Source organism: Bos indicus, chromosome 5, assembly GCF_029378745.1.
Source record: "Bos indicus isolate NIAB-ARS_2022 breed Sahiwal x Tharparkar chromosome 5, NIAB-ARS_B.indTharparkar_mat_pri_1.0, whole genome shotgun sequence".
NCBI lineage: Eukaryota > Metazoa > Chordata > Mammalia > Artiodactyla > Bovidae > Bos > Bos indicus.
Window position 1 is genome coordinate 102,494,156 of NC_091764.1, and position 26,143 is coordinate 102,520,298.

Genomic DNA, 26,143 nt, shown 5'->3' on the forward strand with positions numbered 1-26,143 from the left:
CTTGACCTTCATTTTTAAACAGCTCTCTTTTCCTCTGAGTTAGTTAATTGTTGATCTTATTCTTAGCCTTCCACCAATACTGTACTGATGAAAAGGCAGCATTTGCTTTCTGAACCTCTTCAGTTTCTTCTTTTTTTAATATAAATTTATTTATTTTAATTGGAGGTTAATTACTTTACAATATTGTATTGGTTTTGCCATACATCAACATGAATCCACCACAGGTATACACGTGTTCCCTATCCTGAACCTGCCCCCCCCCCACCTCCCTGCCCGTACCATCACTCTGGGTCATCCCAGTGCACCAGCCCCAAGCATCCAGTATCATGCATCAAACCTGGACTGGCGATTCGTTTCATATATGATATTATACATGTTTCAATGTCACTCTCCTTGATTTCCAGAACAAATATGATTCCTGGATATAGTGCTCATGCACTAAATTAATTAACTTCTTCACCTTTGGGTAAGAAATAATCTTACTAAATTGCTTCTTTTCCTCAACCCAAGAAAATGGCTCATTGAAAACCTATGTCCTTGTGAGCATAGTGCTAGGGAGCCCTCCCCTGCCTCCAGGCCTTGGAAGGGGCTGGTGCAGTGAGAGGCCCTGAAGGTGAAGCCTCATTAGCTTCATGATTAATCCACCTTGGCTCACAGTTGATGTACTAACTCCCGAGCTATTCAGTTCTTGTGGGTGGTCACTCTTAAACCCAAGGTTAGTGCCACTGGGGTGGCACTCAGGATTCAAAGGCTGAATGGTTGTTCAGACTTGAACTCTATGAACTGATGCTGTATAGCACATGGAGCTTTGGTGCAGCTGAGTCCAGCCTGCAGACCAGCCTAAGAACACTAGAAACACAGCAAAATGCATTCCTCCTTTAACATCTAAAAGTCTGTGAACAGACTCTCTTTTCCTTCCCCATCTGGGCACGCTAACCAAGGCCTCTGCCAGGGCCCAGAATTGGAGTGAGGCCTGTACTGGTGTATAAGCTCTGCATTTCCAGTCTCTGTAACTTAACAGATGCTCAGCTAATGTTTACTGAATGACTGAATGGCACCATGCCAGACATTTAAAAGAAATTATCACAAATATAAAGAACTGTTTTTGAAGACATCATTTAGCTAACTGATATTTTTGTTTTAAAGGCAAATGTTTTCAGCAATTACCAAGGCAAAATTGATTTTCAAGAAGAAGGAGCTTATCATCAACAGACATGTCACAACAAACGGTGCAAATCTCTATCTCTAAGGATACACAAGACAAACCACAACGTACTAACATGTGGCTTCTTATTAAGTCTTGATCAGAACCAACAGAGGAGAAAGCCTATTTGTATGATTTATCATTTGGCAGTTTTTCAATAAAACCACACAAGAATATCACAGGAAGAAAACTTGCAATTAAAAAAGTACAGCTGCACTGTCTGTCTGACATAAGGAAGGATATGACCTGCAGAAAGAGTTCTTTGGCTTAAAAAAAAAAAAAAAAAAGAACAGCCCAATTAGTCTTTCATGTTGTGTAAGGAAAGTCCTCTTGTGCTGATCTAGAAGGATGCTTTAAGAGACCAGGACAACTCAACTGTTCTGCGCAACAGTTAGAACTGTGAACTGATAATTTTGGATAATGTCACTCTTTGATTCTCTTCTCTTTACTTTTTGTGAATCTACTGTAGGTTTTTACATTTTTGTTGGCATGAGGCTCACATGAAGCATCTTATAGATATAATTGGTGGCTCAAAAGGTGAAGAGTCTGCTTGCAATGCAGGAGACTCAGATTTGATCCCTGGGTCGGGAAGAGCCCCTGGAGAAGGAAATGGAAACCCACTCCAGTATTCTTGCCTAGAGAATTCATGGACAGGGGAGCCTGGTGGGCTACAGTCCATGGGGTTGAAAAAGTTGGACACGACTGAGCAAGAAAAACGTACATAGACACAGTCTATATAATACTCATCTGATAACAAATTAATTTCAATCATACACTAAAGTTCTACATTTTTATCCCCTACTATACTTTCTGTATTTGATGTCAGAATTTACCTCTCTTTATATCCAATAACAAAATATTTGACTAGAGTTAATTGGTTAGCACATTACCATATTACAGTGTGAGAGTATTCTGATTTGGATTACATATTTAGGCTTACAAGTGTGTTGTATATTTTCACTTCTTTCATATAGTATTTAACATCCTTCATTTAGCTTGAAAAACTCCCCTCAGAAGTCTTGTAAGGCAAACCTGTGTTGGTGAGCTCCCTCAACTGTTGTTTGTTTGGGAAAGTCTATCTCGTCTTCATTTCTGAAAGACAACCTTCCTGAGAAAAGTATTCTTGGCTGGTAGGTTTACTTTCATCAGTTTGAATATATCATCCCTTTCTCTCCTGGCTTGACAGGTTTCTTCTGAAAAGTCTACTGATATTCTTAAGGGAATTTCTCTTTTGTGAGCATTTGCTTTTCTCTTGATGCTTCTAAAATTCTCTCACTATGTATTGGAGATGATAATTTTGAATGAACTCTGAGGGGTGACCTATTAGCTACATGAACTTGGATGTTTACATCTCATCAGATGTGGAACTTATCTGCTATTATTTCTTTAAGTACAGTCTCTGTCCCTTTCTCCCTCTCTTCTGCTTCTGGGACTCCAGTAATGTGCAGGTTGTTTCTGTGAATGTTCACACAGGTTCTTTCACACTTTTTTGTTCTTTTTTGTCCTTTGTCCCCTGGCCGGGTAATTCAATTGTCTTGTCTTCGGCCTTACAGAGTCTTCTGCTGTTTCTGATGCTCTCTGTAGCATTTTTCATTTTGCTGAATTTCATTTACTGCAATCTTAAGCAACAGAATTTCTGTTTGGTTCATGTGTCTGTTTGGTTCTTTTTTTCTTTTGCCTCACTGCACAGCTTGAAGGATATCAGTTCCCTGACCAGGATTGAATCCAGCCACAATAGTAAATGCATAGAATCCCAACCACTAAGCCATCAGTAAACTTCCTGTTTGCTTTCTTTTTTATGATTTCTATCTCTGTTAAAAAAAATCTGAATTTATTCTGTGGAGCAACTCAGCCTGTGCACAACAAATACTGAACCCACGTTCTTGGACCCTTCAGCTACAAATATGAGCTCGCATTCTGCAACTACTGAAACCTGCTTATCTAGAACCTGTGCTTCACAAGAGAAGCCACTGCATAGTGAAGCCACAAGGAAGAGTAGCCCTGCTTGCCACAACTAGAGAATGCCGGTGGCAGCAACAAAGACTGAGTGCAACCAAAAATTAAAAACAATGACAAAAATTATAATAAATACTTTAAAAAATCTTATTTTGTTCACATATTCTCTTCCTGAATTTGTTTAATAGTGTATTTGTGTTTTCTTGGAGTTCACTGAACTTCTTGTTGGATATGCTTTATTTCTTTCATCAAATGTCATTTATTTCATCTCTTCTCAATGCTGAATGGCCATGTGAGCTTCACTGGCAGAAGTCCTGGGCATCTTCCCATCCCCAAACACAGCCTAGAACTACCAGGACTGAAGGCATGAGTATAGATCGGAGCTCTGGATCATGCATCAACCAAGTAACTGGGTGGGTTCAGCTCACATCCAGGCCACCACTCTCAGGTTTTATGTTAGATCAGCAGCTTCTCCACATGTCCACAATGGCATGGGGGGTGGGTGGGTGGGTAAACGTAATCTTGACTTAGGGACTCCTACATGACAGCTCTCTCTACCCTCAAGAATCACAGCAGGATCATGTAGTCAGATTAAAGCAATCTTGAAACAATATGTTTTCAGAGAAGCCCATTAGTCTGAAATTCTTCCTTTAAGAGTTTAGTCATATTAGACCCCTCCATCCACATCTTTGAAACAAGTAGACAAAGGTTCCTGATCATTCTGTCTACATCCCTTCCTCTAGATCGCATCTCCTTAGGTCTTTCTTGCCCTCTTGTCTGACCTGGATGCAGGGTATGGGTGAGCACCAATATGCCCTCCATCAACTTGAAGAGATATGCAAGCTGATATAATTCACTTACAAGGAGAGATAAATGGAGAGACAAGAAATAGCAATGTCCTGAAGAAATAGTAGGAAGTGATGGAGAGGAGAGAATGGATTGATAAGGATTTGATAACCAACTAGACATGGGAGAAGAGCAAGGAGGAGTCTGTATCAGCTTGAGGAATAAACAGATAAAGTAACCTAGGGAATGAGAGATGAAAAAGGAAGAGATAGTTGTGCAGAGTTTCATTTTTAATTGGCCTGTGAAAATTTAGTCAGGATAAGGAAAGTTGTATCCATTCTCTCCCACCAGCCAAGTAACTTTACCCTCTTTGAAACTGACACCCAACTCTGGTGCCCAAAAACAGGTTAAAAACAGGTGATGTGACATCTCAGGAAAGATACAGGATTAGTTTTTTTCCACTAGTTTGTGAAATGAATATATTTCCTGCCATATCAATAAACAAGAAATGTCACAGCCATCAGTGATTTCTGGCCTCCAAATGTAAATGAGGGCTCCCAAAGCATCCAGCGGATGCTGCCACCCCCCATGGTGATTGCTGAGGAGCTGGGGGAAAGCAAGAAGCAGCCATCTGCCGCTCCTTAAGGTGAACAGGGAAACAGGGTTGGCCCCAGATAACTGAGCTGCATATGAAACAATTGAATTCAGTGAGTCCAGAGGCTTGCATCTTCCCATACATAGAATACTAAATTCCTTAACTTGGTACCGGATCTTTGATCTTTAGACTGCCTGCTCCCTTTGTTGCAAACTCATGTATAGCCTGACTTGCCTTTCTGCCTTTTTGGAGCAGTTTACTCAGAGTTACTGAGATGCTGTCTCCAGGGCCTGGAGTCCTAAACATTCCCACCAAATAAAATAACACTACTTTCAGGTTCTGACTATAGTTTTTGGTTGAGAAGTTCATCTTGCTAGAAAGGAGGATGTGAATGTGGACCAAGTTTAGACTCTTTTTCTAAGTAAGAGTGACCTGGAGAATTTGTGATCCCAGGCAAAGTCATGATCTCATTAGCCTTTGAAGTTTGCAAGAAAACAGGACAGTGCACTCATGTTTTTCCTTTGAGGAAAATGGTGTTTGAGGGCCAATCATCTAAAAGCATCTGACATGGAACTTGCTAAATTACCAGCAAAGCAAAAAAGTTACTTTATTCAGAATATTTCATTTTGAGCAATTTTCATGTAATACAATTACAGGTCAGCATTACTCTATTGAAATACAGGCAATTAGAATACTTGAGGCTTCATCTCATATTTAATACAACATCACCAGAAAGTCACTGTGGATGTTCCTTGGACACTGAGTTCAACATCATCGTACTCAGGGTCCCCTTTCTCCCCCTGGAGCAGCCAGGGCCTCTCTTCTCCTTCCCCAGGATTAGCTTCTTCTCTAGAGACATTTAGAGAAGAGCCTGAAAGAGGAAAGAGAAATATGATTAGAATTGAGACAAGGGGACCAGACAGTGTGGTGGAAGCAAGTTAAGCATGTGGTGATGACAAAGCATCCCTGGAACCCAGGTGTGGGCAGGAGACTCAGGCTATTTCATATCAGTTACAGTGAGGATGGTCCCAGGCTATCCTCTCAGATCCAGTCCATGTAGAGTCTCTGGAGCCTCAGTTCATGTGGAAACCCTGCATCACAGGAGACCTGTGCTCACACAGGAGCTCTAGGAAGACCTGCCTCCACACTACACAATCAGCAAGGAGATGCCCAGGAATGGTAAGAATCATAACAATGAATTTAAATGTTCTTCTCTCACAACAGACAGATGTGAAATCACAATGAGAGAGAGAGAGAGTGGAGAAAGGAAAACCTGAGTTCCTCACTCACAAATCAGCTCTGCTCTTAGTTGACTTGACTCCTCTTCCCAAATGTCCACAAATACTATCACAGGTGCATCCACAGAGGCCCCTCCAGAGGGACCACATGGACCCTCAGATGGAGAAATGTTCTTTTCCAGAGAATGAGTGTCTTCTCTCAGCTACTGAACCGTTTGGAGCAAATTAGACTTTCAGTTCAATTCAGTCACTCAGTCATGTCCGACTCTTTGGGACCCCATGAATTGCAGCACACCAGGCCTCCCTGTCCATCATCAATTCCTGGAGTTTACTCAAACTCATGTCCATCAAGTCGGTGATGCCATCCAGCCATCTCATCCTGTCATCCCCTTCTCTTCCTGCCCCCAATCCGTCTCAGCATCAGAGTCTTTTCCAATGAGTCAACTCTTCGCATGAGGTGGCCAAAGTACTGGAATTTCAGCTTTAGCATCGGTCCTTCCAAAGAACACCCAGGAGTGATCTCCTTTAGAATGGACTGGTTGGATGTCCTTGCAGTCCAAGGGACTCTCAAGAGTCTTCTCCAACACCACAGTTCAAAAGCATCAATTCTTCAGTGCTCAGCTTTCTTCACAGTCCAACTCTCACATCCATACATGACTACTGGAAAAACCATAGCCTTGACTAGATGAACCTTTGTTGGCAAAGTAATGTCTCTGCTTTTGAATATGCTATCTAGGTTGGTCATAACTTTCCTTCCAAGGAGTAAGCGTCTTTTAATTTCATGGCTGCAGTCACCATCTGCAGTGATTTTGGAGCCCAAAAAAATAAAGTCTGACACTGTTTCCACTGTTTCCCCATCTATTTCCCATGAAGTGATGGCACCAGATGCCATGATTTTCATTTTCTGAATGTTGAATTTTAAGCCAACTTTTTCACTCTCTTCTTTCACCTTCATCCAGAGGCTTTTTAGTTCCTCTTCACTTTCTGCCATAAGGGTGGTGTCATCTGCATATCTGAGGTTATTGATATTTCTCCCGACAATCTTGATTCCAGCTTGTGCTTCTTCCAGCCCAGCGTTTCTCATGATGTACTCTGCATATAAGTTAAGTAAGCAGAGTGATAATATACAGCCTTGATGTACTCCTTTTCCTATTTGAAACTGTTGTTCCATGTCCAGTTCTAAATGTTGCTCCCTGACCTGCATACAAATTTCTCAAGAGGCACGTCAGGTGGTCCGGTATTTCCATCTCTTTCAGAATTTTCACAGTTTATTGTGATCCACACAGTCAACTTTAGCTGACCTCAAACTGAGTCCATGAACCACTTAATTGGCTTTATGTTAAGGCCACCGTGTACCATTGATGCTTTTGAATTGTGGTGTTGGAGAAGACCCTTGAGAGTCCCTTGGATTGCAAGGAGATTCAACCAGTCCATCCTGAAGGAAATCAGTTCTGAATATTCATTGGAAGGACTGATGCTGAAGCTGAAACTCCAATACTTTGGCCACCTGATGTGAAAAGCTGACTCTTTGGGAAAGACCCTGATGCTGGGAAAGACTGAAGGCAGGAGGAAAAGGGGACAACAGAGGATGAGATGATTGGATGGCATCACTGACTCAATGGACATGCGTTTGAGTAAACTCTGGGAGTTGGTGATGGACGGGGAGGCCTGGCATGCTGCAGTCCATGGGGTTGCAAAGAGTCCGACACGACCGAGCAACTGAACTGACTGACCATGTATCATAGATTTGTACATGTTAGTGCTGACATATAAACAGAGCTCATCTTAAATTATCAGAATGACTCACAAATTCAATACTGCAGTACATTTTAAAAAAATCTCTAGCTACCTTTCATGTATAAGACAGCACAGAGGTGTTATCAAATATTTTTTCTATTTTTGGATTTTGTAAATATGCTCAATTAATATGTAAGTTTTCTTCTTCTTTTGGTCACTGAACAATGCTTGTGGGATCTTAGTTGCTTGGCCAGCATTTGAACTCAGTTCCTAGCAGTGAAAGCTCAGAGTCCTAACCACTGGATTGTCAGGAAATGCCCTAATCCGTAAATTCTAATGCAAGCATATTACATATAAAGTGAAAATTGATGTTGCAGTATAGATACATAAGTGCCAAAAGTAGAGTAATTCCTCACTGCCAAGGAGTATGACAGCATTAAAGACAGCATATGGTTGAGAAGTGAAGTGACACTCAGTCGTGTCCAACTCTTTGTGACCCTATGGACTACAGCCCACCAGGCTCCTCTGTCCATGGGATTCTCCAGGCAAGAATACTGGAGTGGGTGGCCATTCCCTTCTCCAGGAGATCTTCTCATCCAGTGATCAAACCCAGGTCCCCTGCACGCCAGGCAGATTCTTTACCATCTGAGTCATCAAATGCATGTGATTACCTAAATTTGAAACTCTAGAGAGGCTGGGCCTTGAGGAGCTCAAATAAACCCTTTCCAGGACAGAAAGAAAAGATTGCAAGAAATCAGCTAACACCACTCACGTGTCTGAGAGGACCTCATCTGATATTCCTTCTCTGGGGGCACTTCTGCCTCACTCCCCTGAGAGGCAGGAGGAGTCCCAGGCACTGGTACCTCTTCAGCATCATCATAATCTTCACCAGGGGCATCGGTCCTCTGATCTGGGGCTTCTGAGGCAGAGCGGGGGTCAGATGAAACCACAGTAAGTGGGTGGGTCTGGGAAATACCTAAGATCCCTTCTGACCCAGAGTTTCTGAGCCATTAATAGAGGCACCTTGTTTAAAAAGACTTTTATCTCTAAGACCATGTTTCAGTTTGAAGTGTCCATAAGCCAAAACATGATTTTACACATCTTTCTCAAAGGAACTCTTATACCATTGAGCATTACTAAAGTATTTTGTCAAATTGTGCTTTCCAGATGTTATTTTTTAAAAACATTGTGTGCCTGTTGTGATTCTGGACACAGAGAGCCCAGCCCCAATGTGAGACATCACAGAACAGCCAGAGAAGGGGAAGGATGGACCCTGTCTGGACAAAAGGGATGCCTCTGGTCCATCAAAGGAAGACTGTTCCCCTTACATCTTGTCTCTATGAGGGAAACTCTCCTTCCCAAAGCCCAGCTGAGGTGGGTCCATCTCTATTACCTGGAGCGGACCTGGAGTCATTGTCCTCACCATCTGACAGGAAGCCTAAAGTGGAGACAAACATCACAACACACAGAATGACCCTCCCCACACTCACGGGACCTGTATTAAGGCTGGGAAGGGACAGACCTGGCTCCTGCAGTGTAGCCTGGGGGCTCTCAGGGCTCTGAGAGGCCATCCTACCACTTTGTAGGAGCTGCCTCTGTGATTGTGGGGCACACGTTGGGTCTGAAGACATTGAGAAGACCCACACAATCAGTGAGTGGTGACAACCAAAGGTCCCAGGACAGCAGGCAGAGACACCCACCTGGGCTTCCCAGAAGACCCTCCTTCTGAGTCACAAGGTAATCGAGCTCCTCATACACAGCTTCAGCAAGAGCATCTTCATAGCTGGATAAGGCTGAGAGATCCCCCAGCAGGTTAGAGAAGCCGCCACAGACACCCCGATCCAGCCAGCCCACCTTCATCTCCCCAGTGCTCACATGGGGCTTGCCAAGGCCTCGGCTTAACCTCCCACCCCGTGCACCATGTCAGCACCTTCTCCCCTGTCTGACCTGAATCCACAGCTCAGCCCCGAATCTGTCTGATCTCAAAGGAGTGGCCATGACTTATGAGAGTTCACACCCCAGTCCTAAAACTTCTGTATACTCAGCCATTAGAGCTCAGCACAGAGCACATAGAGTTCTGCAACTCAGAACAGAGACCTGGCCCAGGTTTCCCTCCTCACACCTGCCCCATCTCCTGCCTCCACACACTCTCCCTGGTCCCCAGTTCCCCCTGCAGCCCACCTCTGCGCTCTGCTCTCCATCTGAGCAGCTGAGTCACCAGGATGATGAGGACCAGGAAGAGAAGGGACCCCAGGATGAGGCAGAGGACCCCAGGCAGGGAGAAGATGCCAGGGAGAGGATTTGAGGTTGTTCTGGTCCCTAGGAGAACAAGGCAAGTGAGTGTGGAGAAGGTCCTGGGCAGAGAGAAACTCCCTGTGCCAGCATTTCCAAGGAGCTCCGGACAATGGTGTCCCAGCCTCAGACACAAGTACACTGACAGTGACTGGGGTCCTCCAGGTCTTGTCCTGAGATGAGTCAACTCCACTCCAGCCAAGGCAGAGCCAGGGATTGTCAGGGAGATGGCCTGCCAAGACAGCCTCTGAGGACCTGGCTCATCCCCTCTCCTTGGGCTTCAGGAGACAGAGTGTCAAACAGTCCTGGGACCTGCACCTCACTGATGAGGAGCAACACTCAGGGGCAGGTGGGAGATCCTTAGAATCTGCACCATGGGAACCAGACTCACTTGGACCCCTGGCATGAGAACCTTCTGACCTTGGGAACCAAGGCAGGGGATTTCCCAAACATAATGCCTTGGTTTTCCCCCACCAGCCAGGGCTCCTCAGGCTCTTTCCTCTCCTGAGCTGTCAGAGAGCCCACAGAACAGGTCCCCAGTATGTGAGTATTCTCCCCTGCCCATGGATGGACCACAATACCTGCAGTACTTGGGGCCAATGTTGTCCTTGCACCTGGAAAGAAAAACAGCAGATTGGAGCAGGGTGATTGGCCAGAATGCAGGGCAGCCCATTTTTCCCTCCTGAGCCTGAAAACACCCCTCAGTCTCCACAACATCAGTGTCCAGTACTCCCAGCTCCCCTCTCCTACATCAGAGCCCCATCACCAGGACACTCTCTGAACATAAACTCCCCACCACCCCCGGTCCAGCCCACTGCCCCCATGCTGCCCCGGCTCACCCAGGGTGGACCCCAAGCCCCTCACTCACCAGAGCACCTCACACCAGCATCCTCCTCATGCTTGCAGTCGCTCTGCCCCCAGGGCTCTGCAGCACAGTCCCATAGGGAGGACTCCCGGCCTCCACACCGCACCTCGTCCAGCCAGATGCTCCCATTTCCAGGGCCAAACTCTGCGCCCTGCATGGCTTCCAGGGCTGGGCCACAGCCCAGCTGCTGACACACCACCTCGGCCTCTGCCAGGCTCCAGGAGTCATCGCACACAGTGCCCCAGGAGCCACTGTGCCAGACCTCCACCCGCCCTGAGCACTCGCTGTCTCCTCCCCTGAGTTGGAGCTTCTCCCTGTCTGAAAAGGCAGCAGCCCCTCCTGTGACTGTCTTGGTGGGAGCGAGCCCCTGGAAGTCACAGGGTGGGGCTGACATACCTGTGCAGGGGGCAGCAGTCGGACAGCTCTTGGGTCTTCTTCCTGCAGAGGCAACAATGGGAAGCTATAGTTCAGGGACAGCTGGGGGAGGTCTTGTTCCCAAACATGAGTAACTAAGGTTTTTGGTCACAGTCAGATGACGAGAGACCACAGAAGCTTCACCATCTACTTGGCTGAGAGGGTCAGTGCATGTTATCAGCAGCTGAAATTACTGTATCTAATTAGTTGTTTACCAGAACAACAGCAAACAAACAGACACAGAGACAAATACAAACATACACCTAATTTTGTAGACTCAACCAAAACCCATCAATTAAATCTGAAAATATGAAATCATACTAACGACATCCTACATGGTTGGGAGTGACACAGAAACAGACAGTAAGTCACCTGCACACGAGATATAGGCTTCCTCCTTTGGAGAGCATGAGTTGTAATTCCAAGAGTCAGAAGGACACTGCCAGAGAGAGGTATCAGTTTTCCGACACTGGATTCCATCTACCCAGTGGGGTCTCGAACCTTCCCTAAGAGCAACAGAAGAGTTGAGACTTCCACTGTCCCCACAGCCGAGCTGTCTGCAGATGATGGACACGGTGATGTCTTCCATGGGGCTGCGGCAGACACTGCCCCAAGTCCCATTGTAGAAAACTTCCAGCCACCCAGCACACTGCTGGTCCTCGCTCACCATCCTGAGGGCCAGGAACTCTAAGATTGAAAGGGAGGAGACAGGACACAGTGAGCACTCCACTCAGTGCTCTGGGTTTTCCTCTCCCCCAGAAGTTGTGACCATACACCCCTGACCCAGCGGAGGAGATGCCCACTGGGTGACAAGACTGACTTTTACCTCCCTTTCACCTGACTTTGTCCATTAATGTCTATATACCTATTTCTACCACAACAATGTAGATATGAACAGAGAGCAAGACGAACTTGGGCACCTGCAGTGACAGGAGCTGATTCCTGCTTCCTGACAAAACTTCTAAAAGAATGGAAAGTGATGTGGACAGTGAGGTGGTCAACAGAATAACGGACCCCCAGAGATGTCCATAGCCTAATCCCAGAACCTGTGATATGTTACCTTACATTTCAAAAGGGACTTTACAGATGTGATTAATAAGGACCTTGGGATGAGAGATAAAGCTCAAATATTGAGGATTAACTATGTGAGCTCAGCCTAACACATCTTTAAACTCACTACACTGAGAAATGCATCATTTTTCCCAGTTCCAGTCGAGGGAAATGTGAGTGAGGGAGAACCGTTGGAAGAGGCACTGTTGTTGAAGAAGAAGAATAAAGAGGGCTCTGAGCTCAGAAATGAGGCCACACAGGAACCACAAAAGGCTGGGAAAGGAGTCCTCCCCAGAGACTCCAGGAAGAACGCAGCCCTGTGGACACTGGGATTTGGCCCACAGAGACTCTCTTCAGACTCCTAGCAAACAGAACTATAGAGGAAAAATCTGAGCTTTCACTATGCCAGGCTCCTCTGTCCATGGGATTCTCAGGCAAGAATAATGGAATGGGTTGTTATCCCCTCCTCCAGGGGATCTTCCTAACCCAGGGACTTAACCCACATCTCTTACATGCCCTGCATTGGCAGGCAGGTTCTTTACCACTAGGGCAACTTGGGTATCCCAGGATTTCAAGATGTTACTACCACAGGTAACTGCAGAATGAGCCCTGCTTTCAAGTGTTAACTGTAAGAAATGGCTCTGCCAGGAAACACTGGTGAGAAGAAAGGACCAGAATCTCAGCTGATGCAGGAGGAAGTGAAAGCACCTCATCTTCACGTCTGCTGGAAAGACAGGCTCCATGGGAGGAAGCCTCCTACTCTGGTCCTTTCAGCATCTCTCCCTCAGGGCTCAGACCCCTGTCCTCCAGGGCCCCACCCCTGCCCCAAACTGTGGACAGTGTGCAGCGCGCACCTGAGCAGATGACCCCCGCGTCCTCCTTGTGTCTGCAGTCATGCCGCCCCCAGCCTCTGGAAGGGCACCTCCACACGTGGGACTCATTTCCTGTGCAGTTCAGGTCGTCCAGCCAGATGGGCCCTGATCCCGCCCCAAAGTGAGCAGACCCCGTGGCATTGAGGGCTTCTCCACAGCCCAGCTGCCTGCACACCACGTGGGCATCGTCCAGGTCCCAGCCGTCATCACAGATGGTGCCCCAGGAGCCCTGGTCAAAGATTTCCACTCTCCCGGCGCAGTGACTGCCCCCTTCCACCAGGCGGAGCTGTCTGCTGTCTGAGGAGAGAGAAATGGGACAATGGGACGGTGACAGGGTTGTAAAGGGTCTTCTGTTCTGTGGGACCCTCACCTGAGCAGTAGAGGGCGCTCTCCTCTGAGGCTGCAGAGCCTGCTGGTTCTGACAGGGAGTCATTGCACTGGGGCAGCGCCTGGGTCTGGTTTCCTGAAGAAACAGCAATGATCAAGGTGTTGGTGATTGAAAAACAGGAAACTGAATTAAACTAAATAATGACAAGCAGTGGGGTCTGAGAAGAAAACTGTAACATAGCAGTTTTTGCAGTTGTTTAGTTGCTCAGTAGTTTCCAACTCTTTTTGACACTATGGACTGTAGTACACCAGCTTCCTCCGTCCATGGAATTCTTGAGGCAAGAATACTGGGATGGGTTGACGTTTCCTCCTCCAGGGGATCTTCCCCAACCAGGAATCGAAATGTCATCTCCTGTATTTGCTGCATTGGCCAGCGGATTCTTTACCACTGAGACTTTGGGGAAACCCAGGTTAACATAGCCATAAATTTTTCATAACTTTGGTGTTTGCCTCTGCTATGAAGAGTTCTGCTTCTCACAGTGCCACAATTTTTGTCTCAAGCACTAAGAATGAGTTAAATAAGTTCTGTCCCTAAAGTGAAAGTGAAGTCACTCAGTCGTGTCCTACTCTTTGCGACACCGTGGACTGCAGCCTACCAGGCTCCTCTGTCCATGGAATTCTCCAGGCGAGAATACTGGAGTGGGTTGCCATTTCCTTCTCCAGGGGATCTTCCAGACCCAGGGATCAAACCCAGGTCTCCCACATTGCAGGCAGACGCTTTAACCTCTGAGCCACCAGGGAAGCCCTAAATCTATCTGTCCCTAAATCTATCCCTAAATAGAAGAAGCAAAATAAAACACTTTCTGAAGTATTTCTACAATTTGTCATCTACAATGTCTGTATTTTTAAAAATATTTATTGAAAATAGATCTCATGAGAAACCAAGGGGAAATGTAGACATTAGAAACAATTCCCCAGGATACTCAGCTACTAGAGTTACTTGACAGAGAATTTAAAGAGCCTTGATTAAAATTTCCACAAACTTTAAGCTTAGCTTCTGGTCCTTCTAACAACAATGACTGATACTTAAGAAGCCTACTGTCTGTCATCCAAATATTAACCTTAGAATTTAAGATTCCACTCACATCATGAGAAGTCAGTACAGTAAGGTTTCATCCATTAATTATTTTTAAAGCTTCAGGTGCTAATAAAGCCGCTGCCCCAATTACTCTTAGGCAGTGGGGCCACCCACGTGAAACTACATCTAATTCTCTGCTTAGATAAGCAATAGGTTGCTGGTGAGGCCCTCGGGGTTGTGTCAAAACTCGCAATGCCACACCTTTTCTTTCAGTGACAAACAAATTAAATTCTGACCCTGTGGGCAAGCTCAGAGCTGGAGCTTGCAGGAGAGCAGTCTGAAGAACCTTAAAAGCCTTTTGAGTTTCTGGAGACCAAACCAGTTTGTCGGTTTGGGCCTGCTGAGTTTCAGCTATAAGTTTGTATAAAGGCCGAGCAAGTTCCCCGTAACCCGGAATCCAAATGTGACAGTAACCTGTGATTCCCAAAAATCCTCTCAATGTCTTAAAGTCATAGGTAGGGGGTGATTTAGTATAGGTTTAATTCTCTCAGGGCCTATGGCCCTAGTCCTTTCTGATATGATTAGGCCCAGTTATCTAACTGGTTGTTGACAAAGCTGAGCCTTTTCTCTTGATGCCTTGTAACCACAGCCTGCCAGAAAGTTTAAGAAATCTTCTGAGGCTCGCGAACAAGCTTCCTCTGTCTCAGCACAGAGCAAAATATCATCTACATATTGTAACACCACTGCTTCAGAGCTATTAAAATTTTGTAGATCCCGTGACTTTGTCCGAATAAGTGAGGACTGTCACGAAGTCCCTGGGGCAAAACTGTCCAGGTTAACTGAGAAGCTGGCTGCGTAGGGTCTTCAAAGGCAAATAGGAATTGACTTTCTTCCGCCAAAGGCCCTGAATAGAAGGCATCCTTTAAATCAATTACTGAGAAATATTTGGCCGGTTCAGGAATTTCAGACAATAGAGTATAAGGATTAGGCACCACGGGGTGTAAAGGAACTACAGCCTCATTTATTATTCGTAAATCTTGAACTAGTCTCCATTTACCATTCGATTTCTTTATACCCAAAATAGGAGTGTTGCAAGGACTGTTACAGGGAATTAATAGTCCCTGCTCCTTTAAATTTTCGATGATGGGTTCACATGCGATGCCTCTTCTTCATCTGATGACATCTACCAACCCTAAAATGGACTGGTGCAACTTTGTACTTTAACTATGGACATAATGTGACTTTTAATTTTGATTCTGATTGTTTTGTTTTTGCTGTTTGCTCCCTGCATCTGTAATTGTATAACTGGGTTTGTTTCTAGCCGCATGAAAGCTTTTAAGTTACAAATGGTTGCTCAAACTCCTGCTACTGCTGTAGCTTCCTCCAGCTACTATTTGGGGCCCCTGGATCAGATATCCTCAATATGAGGATTAGGAGAATATGTTGCCTCACCAATTTAGGGACAACGCCCCTTGTCAGCTCGGAAGCAGTTATGGAACGAGAACGATGCCCCTTTTCCCTAGGCAACATAATTCTCCTAAAAGAAAAGGGGGGAATGAGAGAGTCATTTCCTAGGCAGGTTGATAGGAAATCTAGGGGTCCCCAAGGAGAGAGGGGTCTGGAATTCTCAAGGAGGAAGAAAGGACAAACTTTTTTTCTTTCTCCACATTCCTTAGGATTATATAACAATAATGTATCCTGCCTGAGGACAGTCTCTGGATTAAGGACAGTCTTTGGATTAAACCTTCTGGCTAATTCTGTTATCTTAAAATGTAAATTATGGGAGTAGGTCTGATGAGGTCTTTACAACCTCCAGACATTCTTTGGATTCATTAGAGAGTATATAACTTCACTGTCAACACTAGCAAGCGGGTACTCTTTCTACCCCCTTCTGATGCCTATGTCAGAAGCTTTCTCTATCTCCTTTATACTTTAGTAAAACTTTATTACACACACACACACAAAAAAAAAAGAGCCTTGATTAAGGTGCTCATGGAATTAACTGACAAAATGTGCACCCTGATGGAAAAAAACAAATAATGATAACAAAAACAAATAAAAATTCTAGAGCTGAAAAACTTACTAGTTGAAATTAAGAACTACAGAATTAGCATATCAGCACATTAGCTCAGCATAAGGGAGAATCAATAAAGTGGAAGGTCATAGGACAAATAGACCTCTATTTAGAAAGGCAGGCCACATAGTAAGTGTCCCAATTACACTGCTGTATAACAAATTATAAAAACAGCCTCTGAAGCAATAGATGTGTGTGTGTGTGTGTGTGTGTACCCACACTCTTCATTTTCTTAAGCCTTCCTGGGTCAGTTATTTGAGAAAGACTCAACTTGGCAGTTGTGTCTTGGGATTTTTCATGTAGTTGCATTTAGATGTCATCTGGGGTTGAAGTCAGCTGAGGACTTGACTGCACTTTGGTTAATAAGGAAATTTCTTGAATTATTCTAGGGATAAAAGGACATCATGACTGCAACCTAATTCAGAAAGACTTTACATATTTATGGAGAAATGGGGCAGGAGGGAGACAGAGAGAGAAAGAGAGGAAGATTACAGCAAAATACTAATATTGGGAGATCCAGGTAAATGTCATTTGGAATTTTTATATTATTTTTGCAACTTTCAGGTCTCAAATTAGGTCAAAATAAAAAAAAATTAAAAGGTGAAAATAAGTCAGAAAGAATTAATTCCTAGGATACTTTCACTAAAAGAAATATAAATAATTTCAAAAAAGTGAAACACCTAGGAGAAAATCTAGTAAAAAATGGGCAAAACCTCTGATAGACCTAACTGAAAGGAGGGATATGTCATGTCAGTGAATTGGGAGACTCAAACGTCTCAAAGTCAATCATCCTCAAATTTCTGGTAGATTAAATATAATCTCAATCAAAATACATTTATGAAGTTTCTTTTGGTGAAAAATAACAAACTAATTTCAAAAATTCTTTTAAAACATAAAAGGCCAAGAATGACCAACACAGTTGGCAAGAAAAACAACATAGTTAGTTAATATAAAGTAACTCTTATTTAACTTATATGCAGAGTACATCATGAGAAACGCTGGGCTGGAAGAAGCATAAGCTGGAATTAAGATTGTCGGGAGAAATATCAATAACCTCAGATATGCAAATGACACCACCGTTATGGCAGAAGGTGAAGAGGAACTAAAAAGCCTCTTGATGAAGGTGAAAAAGGAGAGTGAAAAAGTTGGCTTGAAGCTCAACATTCAGAAAACTAAGATCATGGCATCTGGTCCATCACTTCATGGCAAATAGATGGGGAAACAGTGGAAATGGTGTCAGACTTTATTTTGGGGGGCTCCAAAATCACTGCAGATGGTGACTGTAGCCATGAAATCAGAAGACGCTTACTCCTTGGAAGGAAAGTTATGACCAACCTAGGTAGCATATTCAAAAGTGGAGACATTACTTTGCCAACAAAGGTCCGTCTAGTCAAGACTATGGTTTTTCCAGTAGTCATGTATGGATGTGAGAGTTGGACTGTGAAGAAAGCTGAGTGCCAAAGAACTGATGCTTTGAACTGTGATGTTGGAGAAGACTCTTGAGAGTCCCTTGGACTGCAAGGAAATTCAACCAGTCCATCCTAAAGGAGATCAGTCCTGGGTATTCTTTGGAATGATGCTAAAGCTGAAACTCCAGTACTTTGGCCACCTCATGTGAAGAGTTAACTCATTGGAAAAGACTCTGATGCTGGGAGGTATTGGGGGCAGAAGGAGAAGGGGATGACAGAGGATGAGATGGCTGGATTGCATCACCAACTCGATGGACATAAGTTTGAGTAAACTCCGGGAGTTGGTGATGGACAGGGAGGCCTGGTGTGCTGTGATTCATGGGGTCACAAAGAGTCGGACATGATTGAGTGACTGAACTGAATTGAACTGAACTCTTGTGAATTAAAATTACCCAAACTTACTATAAAATTACAATAATTAAGAAAATATAGTGTTTGTGCAGGGATAGACAAATGATACAATGGAATAGAACAGAGAGTCTAAAAAAAGGCTTAGACACACATGCCCTTCTCCTTATGGCAAAGGTGGCACACAGTGGAGACAAAAATCTTTTCAGAAAAAGATTCTGAGTCAATTAGATGTCAGTATGAAATGTGACCCTTATCTTACATAGGTATCAATCTCAGAAGGAATATACAATTATATTCAAGAGAAAAGTAAACTTCTATAAGACACTATTGAAGAATGTTTTTATGGTCTTGGAGTAAGCAAAGTTCTTTTCAAAAGGATATAAGAAGTACTAAATATACCGGGAAAAACTAGTAAGTTATATTTCCTTAAGATTAAGAACTTCGCTCATCTAAGGACACAGTACCATTAAGAAAATGAAAATAAAAGACCAAGGATTAAATAAATAGCATAGATTTTCACCCAAAGTCATTGTCATGGTAAGTTGTGGCATCAGATTTGTAATAGTCAAGGACAGGAAACAATTCAAATCTCTACCATCAGTCAAATGGATCAGTATATTGTCATGTGATCATTCAAAGAACTACTCTACAGTAATAAAAATGAATAGTCAGCTGCTATAAACAACATCATGAGTGAATCCCAAACATAATGTTGAGTCAAAGAAGTCAGACACACAAGAAAACATACTGCATGATTTTATATAAAGTTCAAAAATCACTAAAATATCCTATGGTTGTTGTTATTGTTGTTGTCCAACTGCCCAGTCATGCCCAACCTTTGCAACCCCATGGACTGCAGCATGCCAGGCCTCCCTGTCCCTCACCATCTCCTGGAGTTTGTCCAAGTTCATGTTCATTGCATCAGTAATGACATCCAGTCATCTCATCCTCTGACACCCTCTTCTCCTTCTGCCCTCAATCTTTCCCAGCTTCAGAGACTTTCCCAACGAGTCATCTGTTCACATCAGATGACCAAAATACTGGAACTTCAGCTTCAGCATCAGTCCTTCCAGTGAATATTCTATGGTAGTAAAAGTTAAACTGTTTTCACTGGAGAGGACACAGGACAGAGTTACTGGGAGGCAACAGTGACTCTGTAGTGCCGGGAATGTTCTCTTGGCTTATCTGGGCTGGGGATCATGACTGAGGTCTACACTTATTGCTGGTACATTGTTTTCTATGATTATTTGTAAATAATAATGCTGCTTAAAAATATATTATTCCCCTTCACACTTCTTGCCCTGACCTGAAAAATGAATGAACAATGAGAAGAAGTATATTTCACCATGAAATATCTGATTTTTGAAGCCAGGTTTCCCTCACTTTCTGCTCTTGGGAACATTTCACTCCACGAGTACCAGCAGCCTTTCCCCTCCTCTTTTACCTGAGCAGATTGCATAGGCCGTGTTACCATGGGAACAGTCAAGGCCACCCAGGGCAGTCACAGGGCACATCCATAAGAAGGACTCAGCCCCTGAGCAGTGAAATCGGACTGTTGAGATCTGATCTCCTCCTTCTACAAAGCGTGGTCCTCTAGGGGTGGAGATGGCAACTCCACAGCCAAGCTGACGACAGACAACATTGGCGTTGGCCAGACTCCAGTGGGAGGCACAGAGCGCTATCCATCGTCCAGAAATGTTCATCTCCACCTGCCCCTCACACCAAGAGGAGCCATTTGTCACAAGCCGAGCTTCTGCATACACTGGTAGAAGAAGACAGAATGTCAGCAAAGTCTCATTTTTTAAAAAACCTGAACAGAGTGTGCAAGGAGGTTAAGTCCCAACCTACATCTCACCTGAACAGACAACCTGAGCAACTCCACTGTGGTGACACGTGCCCCCTGGACAGGGCACTCTGGGGCAGGACCAAAGCTTAGGCTCCTCCCCCTCACACCTGAACTCTTCAGCCCAGACCCGGCCATCAGACTCCTTGAAAGGCATGTGTCCCAGGACAGACACAGCCTTGCCACATCCCAGCTCTGCACAGATGACCTGGGCAGTGGGAAGTGTGAAGTTTCCATCAGACACTGGGGTCCAGTCTTCTCCAGAATGCACTTCTACTCGACCTGAGCAGAGTCCTTCTCCTCCAGCCAGACGCACAAATCCTAAGGATAACAATCAACAGCAGCAACAAACCCTGTGAGTGTTCATAGTCCTTGCTTGGCATTGGAAACAGCACATCATAGGCAAGGATGTGAAAGCGTTTCATCTCTGGGAGTGGGGCATGAAGAGAGAATTTGACAGTTAGTGTCAGAATTGTATTAGTATTTTCATGAGCAAGTTTATGAAAAGAAAGCCAGAAAAATTTGCAGTCAGTAAGAATGTATATTTTGAGGTTGATTAGGATGAGAATTCCTCATCTAGGGGCCTGGAAACAACAAGACCCAAGGAAACTGCACTGCAGCAGGCATCAGACTGGAGCACAGAGCTGAACTAACCCAGAGTGAAGTAGGTTTATGGGATTCAGTAGTTTAGAGGACTAAGAGCCAGACAAGGTTAGAAGGCCATCTGAGATTTCTGGAGCTAGAATTCTGGCCAGTTTTCTCTCAGGAGCCAATAATCAAGTCACTGAAGACAGGGAACCTCATAGCGGGATATCTGTTAATTCAGGCTAGACTGTAGACAGACTTACGGCTCACGGGAGGAAAGCTAGACATCATACCAAGTCTACAAGTCTATTATGATTTTTGTATATTATAACAAGTCTATTATGATTTCACATATATTTCTCATAATTCTTGATGGTGAAAGATTCCCAGAATTTCTTAGGTGACTTGATTGTGAAAAGTTGTCCATAGATGAGTCTGAATATTAAGAAAGTTCAGAGAGTTATAGAAGAGGGACGGGCTGGTCCTAGCCATCTTTCTTGAAAGACTAGGATTTATCAAGGGAGAGAATGAGTTTTCAGTGGGAATATGCAAATCAGCTGAGTTTTATTACTTTCTACTAGACATGGGGATCTAAGACATGGGAATCTTAGCAAATACTAAGAGATGATGATAATTTAATGTGTTTTAATCCTACATATATGCTAACTGTGTTTTCCTTTCTTATTTGGATTCTTGAGAAATGGCTAGCATGCAGTAAAAAAAAGGAGAGGGAGAGAAAGAGAGCAGAGAGCAAACAAGCCATTTGTAATTTAGAGATTTCCAAATGCAAAAACCTCAATATGGATGAAAGATAGACAGACTTGAGGAAAATATTTGTCCAAGTTTTTGACAGATTTTATCCACTGTGCTCCTCCCATCTGGCCACCTAACCCTGCTACCCTTTCCCATTTTACCCACTGCAGACAAGAGAACAATCTTAAAAGCTACAAATGGATGGAAAGGAGACTCTGAAAGGGAAGAACATCTGTAGGAGTGGAGTGTGGGTGGGGTGTGTGGTAGGTTAAACTGGGAGTGGATGGAGTACAAAACTGAAAGAGATCAAACTGGTCTGATGGGGAGTTCAGTCACAGTCTACTCTTTCTAATTAAATAATTTTTACTCAACACCTTGTTAGTTTCTGTATTGATCCCACCACATTATGAATTTAGAAAGAACAAATATTGCTTACATGTTATTGTAGATAGCCTGACACATGTTAGACACTCATATATTCAGAACAAAGTCATACACATCAGGATAGTCTCCCAAGACAAATTATTATTATTTCTTTTTTACTTTATATTTGATTTCAAATGGAAAAGTAAGTGTGTGAACATTGCAAGAAAATTTATGAACTAGAAGGATGATGTGAGGGGCTAAGTTATTAAAAATAATAAAACCAACCATGTTCTTATATAACAATAGAGAGAATGGGGCAGAATATAAATATCTAACAGACACAAAGACATACACGCACAGAAATTTAGTATTTGAAGAAGGTGATACTTTATATCACTAGAGAAGATAGACTGCTCAATAAATAGTGCTGAAACACTTTTTGGCCCTCATTTTCCAGGCTTAGTCCATTTGCAAAAGAGACATCAACCTGAGCCATAGGAGGGACCTCAGGGGCCAGGTTGTCAGGAAAGGATTCTCTCTGCACCTATGCCTGAGCCTGGGAGAGCCCTGATTTTCTGTACCTCAGCTTCTGCTTAGGGCCCTTTGTCCCAAAGGCTATCTCACTGTTATAGCTTTGGGGCTGGATTTTATCCAGGGAACCATGAGAGCATGAGGGACCAGGTGGATTTTCAACATTGTTCATGTAGATCACATCCTTATTTCTCTCCCTCTGACCAAGGTGGCCTCCTCTCTTCTCCCTGTAGCTGTGATGCATCTGCCTCCAGACCAACTCTCAGCCCTCTGACCTTTAGCCTCAACTAACCCTGGACCCTCTGGCTCTTCACTCATCATTCTGAACTCCTACTGGTTTGACTGGAACAGAGCACTGTGTGGCCTGAGGTGTAGGAAATATCCTTGTTGGGTGAGGGATGTGGCCTCTCAGAAATCCACAAAGATCAAGTATCTTCCTGGAAGACCGGATCTGCCCTGGACCCTTGGGCTGCCCATTCCCCTCTGAAAGCCAGAGGGGATCAGTGTGATCTTTCCATCAAGGTGCAGCAAAGGCCAAGGAGAATGGGTCCATAGAGGCCCAGTAATAGACTCTCTGATTGGGAAATGAAACGGAGAGAGAGGAGAGGCTACAAGGGAGTCATATCTGAATTCTTTCCAGAGGTCTGATATTTAAGTAGGAGGATGTTATTTGAAGGCAATATTGAGAATCTATTTTCATATGGTTTATTACAAATACAAGCACCTTTTTAGAGTCTGTTATATTCATGAATTTTGACCGATGTTGGGAAGTAAATCACAATAAAACAATGCCCTTATCTTTTTAGAAGTGCAGGAGAAAAACAAGTAGACAGTTTAAAGCCCTCCAAAATGTTTATGAGAGACTTGGATAATCAAAGAAAGGGAAACTGCCCTTTCAGAGGGCCATTTATTTGTATGAATCAACTGAAACAAAGGCAAAATGAAACTGTGGTCAGATTTATCCTTGTCTGGTCTCTTGCTGTACAGACATCCTGTGTCCTTAGGCACACGTAGCATCCTCCACACCACACCTGGACCCTCAGTGCTGCTCAGAGTACTTCACAGGTGCCTTTGTCAGCTCCCATTGCCCTTCCATCCCTCCAAGCTATGATAATTCTCTTCCAGCTTGTCCCCTTACTTCTATTCCTGTCAAATAAACTCCCAAGTGCAATTCTCTTATATCACTGAAATCATTAGGTGTAAACTATATAATCTCTTACTATAAAACACAGAATCAATATTTCATTACCTTCACCTTTGATGTGTCAGTACATGGCTAAGTGTTCTTTCAAAGTTTGGTTTAGGCAGATGTTTTAAAAGAAAACATGGATAAAGAATCTTTTCTAATAACAATGGAAGGAGAAGCTATGACTCAGAGCATTTCACCAGAGAAATTCATTTCACCAGAACTCAGGACAGTTCTCTGGTCCTACCAGCCAAATGGCTATGAATATTTACATTTAAATTTGTAAAGGAGACTTGAAACTTGGCATAAATCCATAAATTGCTTTCTGACTTGTTTAATGATATCCCCTGTGCCTCCACTCCTACTGACCTAGTGCAAAATAGCGTGTCATGGGGTAACTACCAAAACAACTCCACCCAGGGAGGTGCACCCTCATTCTTGTCCCTCCCTCCTATGGGTTCACTGTGCAAAGGGGTCTGTGAGTGGTGATTTGCAAGTATTTCACTCTTCCAAAAATTATATAAAAAATTATGAGGATCAATTATAATTGGAAATAATAGAGTAAACTCTGTCAGGTAAGATCACTGGAGAAGAAATATCAGAGACAGACAAGAGGAAAGTAGTGAAGCCCATCACTCAGAGATAAATGTGCCCTCAGGGAGGATGGGTAGATGTCTTAGACCTATCTAACTCAGTCATCTTCTATCGCCAGGTGATCAGACACCAACTTCCTTGGAACCTTCTACCTTCTCAGCCCATGGGCAATGCACTGACCGTACCTGAGCAGACGACCCCAGCATCCTCTTTATGCCCACAGTCGTGCCGCCCCCAGCCCTGGGAAGGGCACCTCCACACGTGGGACTCCTTTCCTCCGCAGTTCAGTTCATCCAGCCAGATGGGCCCTGATCCCTGACCTAATTCAGCAAATTGCAAGGCATTGAGGGCTTCTCCACAGCCCAGCTGCCTGCACACCACGCGGGCATCTTCCAGGTCCCAGCCGTCATCACAGATGGTGCCCCAGGAGCCCTGGTCAAGGATCTCCACTCTCCCGGTGCAGGGACCGCCTCCGTCCACTAGGCGGAGCTGTCTGCTGCCTAAGGAGAGAGAAATAAGACAATGGGGGGTTGACAGGGGCGTAGGGACCTGGGATAGGGTGGTGGAGATGAGAAGAGTCTTCTGGTCTTGAGTCTCCTTTGAGGCTGCAGAGCCTGCTGATTGAGACACAGAGTTTTTGCACTCCGGCAAGCACCTGGGTCTGGTATCTTATAGCAGCAATGAGAATAATAAGGTTGAAAATGGGCAAAAATAGGAAATATTACTCTACTGAGTAGTGTGAGACAGATGATGTTACCCAAGTCCTATTGGTATTAACCTTCTGATTTGTTGAGTTCTGCATTATTGTTTTTGAGTCACCAAGTCGTTTCCAACTCTTTTGCGACTGTATGGACAGTAGTCTGCCAGGCTTCTCTATCCATGGGATTTCCCAGGCAAGAATACTGGAGTAAGTCGCCATTTCTTTCTCCAGGGGATCTTCCCAGCCCATTGATCAATCAGGCATCTCTTGCACGGGCAGGTAGATCCTTTAACACTGAGCCACCAGGGAAGCCAGACAAAGGTCTGTCTAGTCAAAGTTATGGTTTTTCCAATAGTCATGTATGGATGTGAGATATGGACTATAAACAAAGCTGAACACCGAAGAATTGATGCTTTTGAACTGTGGTGTTGGAGAATACTCTTGAGAGTCCCTTGGACTGCAAGGATATCCAGTCAATCATAAAGGAAATCAGTCCTGAATATTCATTGGAAAGACTGATGCTGAAGCTGAAACTCCAATACTTTGACCACCTGATGGGAAGAACTGACTCATTGGAAAAGACCTTGATGCTGGGAAAGATTGAATGCAGGAGGAAAAGGGGACGACAGAGGATGAGATGGTTGGATGGTATCACCAACTCAATGGATATGAGTTTGAGCAAGCTCTGGGAGTTGGTGATGGGCAGGGAAGCCTGGCATGCTGCAGTCCATGAGGTCCCAAAGAGTCAGACAGGACTTAGTGACTGAACTGATTGATAAATAAAAAAGAAAAATTTAAACATTCTAGAGAAAAATAAAAATGGTAATGAAAGCTATCATAAAGTCTTCTAAAATAATTTTAAATATTTACTGGTTTTTCACTACCTGCATCTAATAACAAATATAAAAACAGACATACAGACATCTACAAATGTGTACACACACATACATGCATCCCTACCTGAATTAAAGTTTCACTAGAGGAAGGACTTTGCATATCTTATTTACCCTGTGATTCTATTAGGAGAGTGCCTACATATTGTATGCACTCATTCGACAAGATTCAACTAGTATGTATATGGAGAACCTTTTCTAAACACCATGATAGTTGCTTAATAAGTATTTATTGAATGAATGTGTAGATGAATAAAATTCATGAAATAGGAGTCCTTTAGCTTCATGCTAGTCAGTGAGATATTAATAGTAAAGCAAATATAAATTAAAGGTAACGTTTTGTGATAATAAATAGTGCATATTAAAAATAAATTTAATTTACCA

The 26,143-nt window shown here is 43.8% G+C and overlaps 1 protein-coding gene across 2 annotated transcripts in view; it reads right to left on the bottom strand.

Annotated features, from left to right (window-relative positions):
• Positions 1-5,123: 5,123 nt before the first annotated feature.
• Positions 5,124-26,143, bottom strand: part of LOC109559714 (antigen WC1.1-like) — a 52,065-nt gene continuing 31,045 nt past the window's right edge. Inside the window, exons 8-21 of one of the 2 annotated variants that reach the window (XM_070788633.1) lie at positions 24,352-24,666; positions 20,164-20,472; positions 19,753-20,070; positions 13,380-13,472; positions 12,992-13,306; positions 11,460-11,774; positions 11,070-11,111; positions 10,677-10,991; positions 10,390-10,422; positions 9,698-9,835; positions 9,217-9,309; positions 8,910-8,954; positions 8,289-8,435; positions 5,124-5,412 (exon numbers count right to left, since the gene is read on the bottom strand). In XM_070788633.1, coding sequence (XP_070644734.1) covers positions 5,267-5,412; positions 8,289-8,435; positions 8,910-8,954; positions 9,217-9,309; positions 9,698-9,835; positions 10,390-10,422; positions 10,677-10,991; positions 11,070-11,111; positions 11,460-11,774; positions 12,992-13,306; positions 13,380-13,472; positions 19,753-20,070; positions 20,164-20,472; positions 24,352-24,666 — 2,624 coding nt within the window. In that variant the 3' untranslated portion in view covers positions 5,124-5,266. Of the gene's footprint in view, positions 5,413-8,288; positions 8,436-8,909; positions 8,955-9,216; positions 9,310-9,697; positions 9,836-10,389; positions 10,423-10,676; positions 11,112-11,459; positions 11,775-12,991; positions 13,307-13,379; positions 13,473-19,752; positions 20,071-20,163; positions 20,473-24,351; positions 24,667-26,143 lie in introns of both variants that reach the window. The other variant, XM_070788632.1, reaches the window with a different exon arrangement.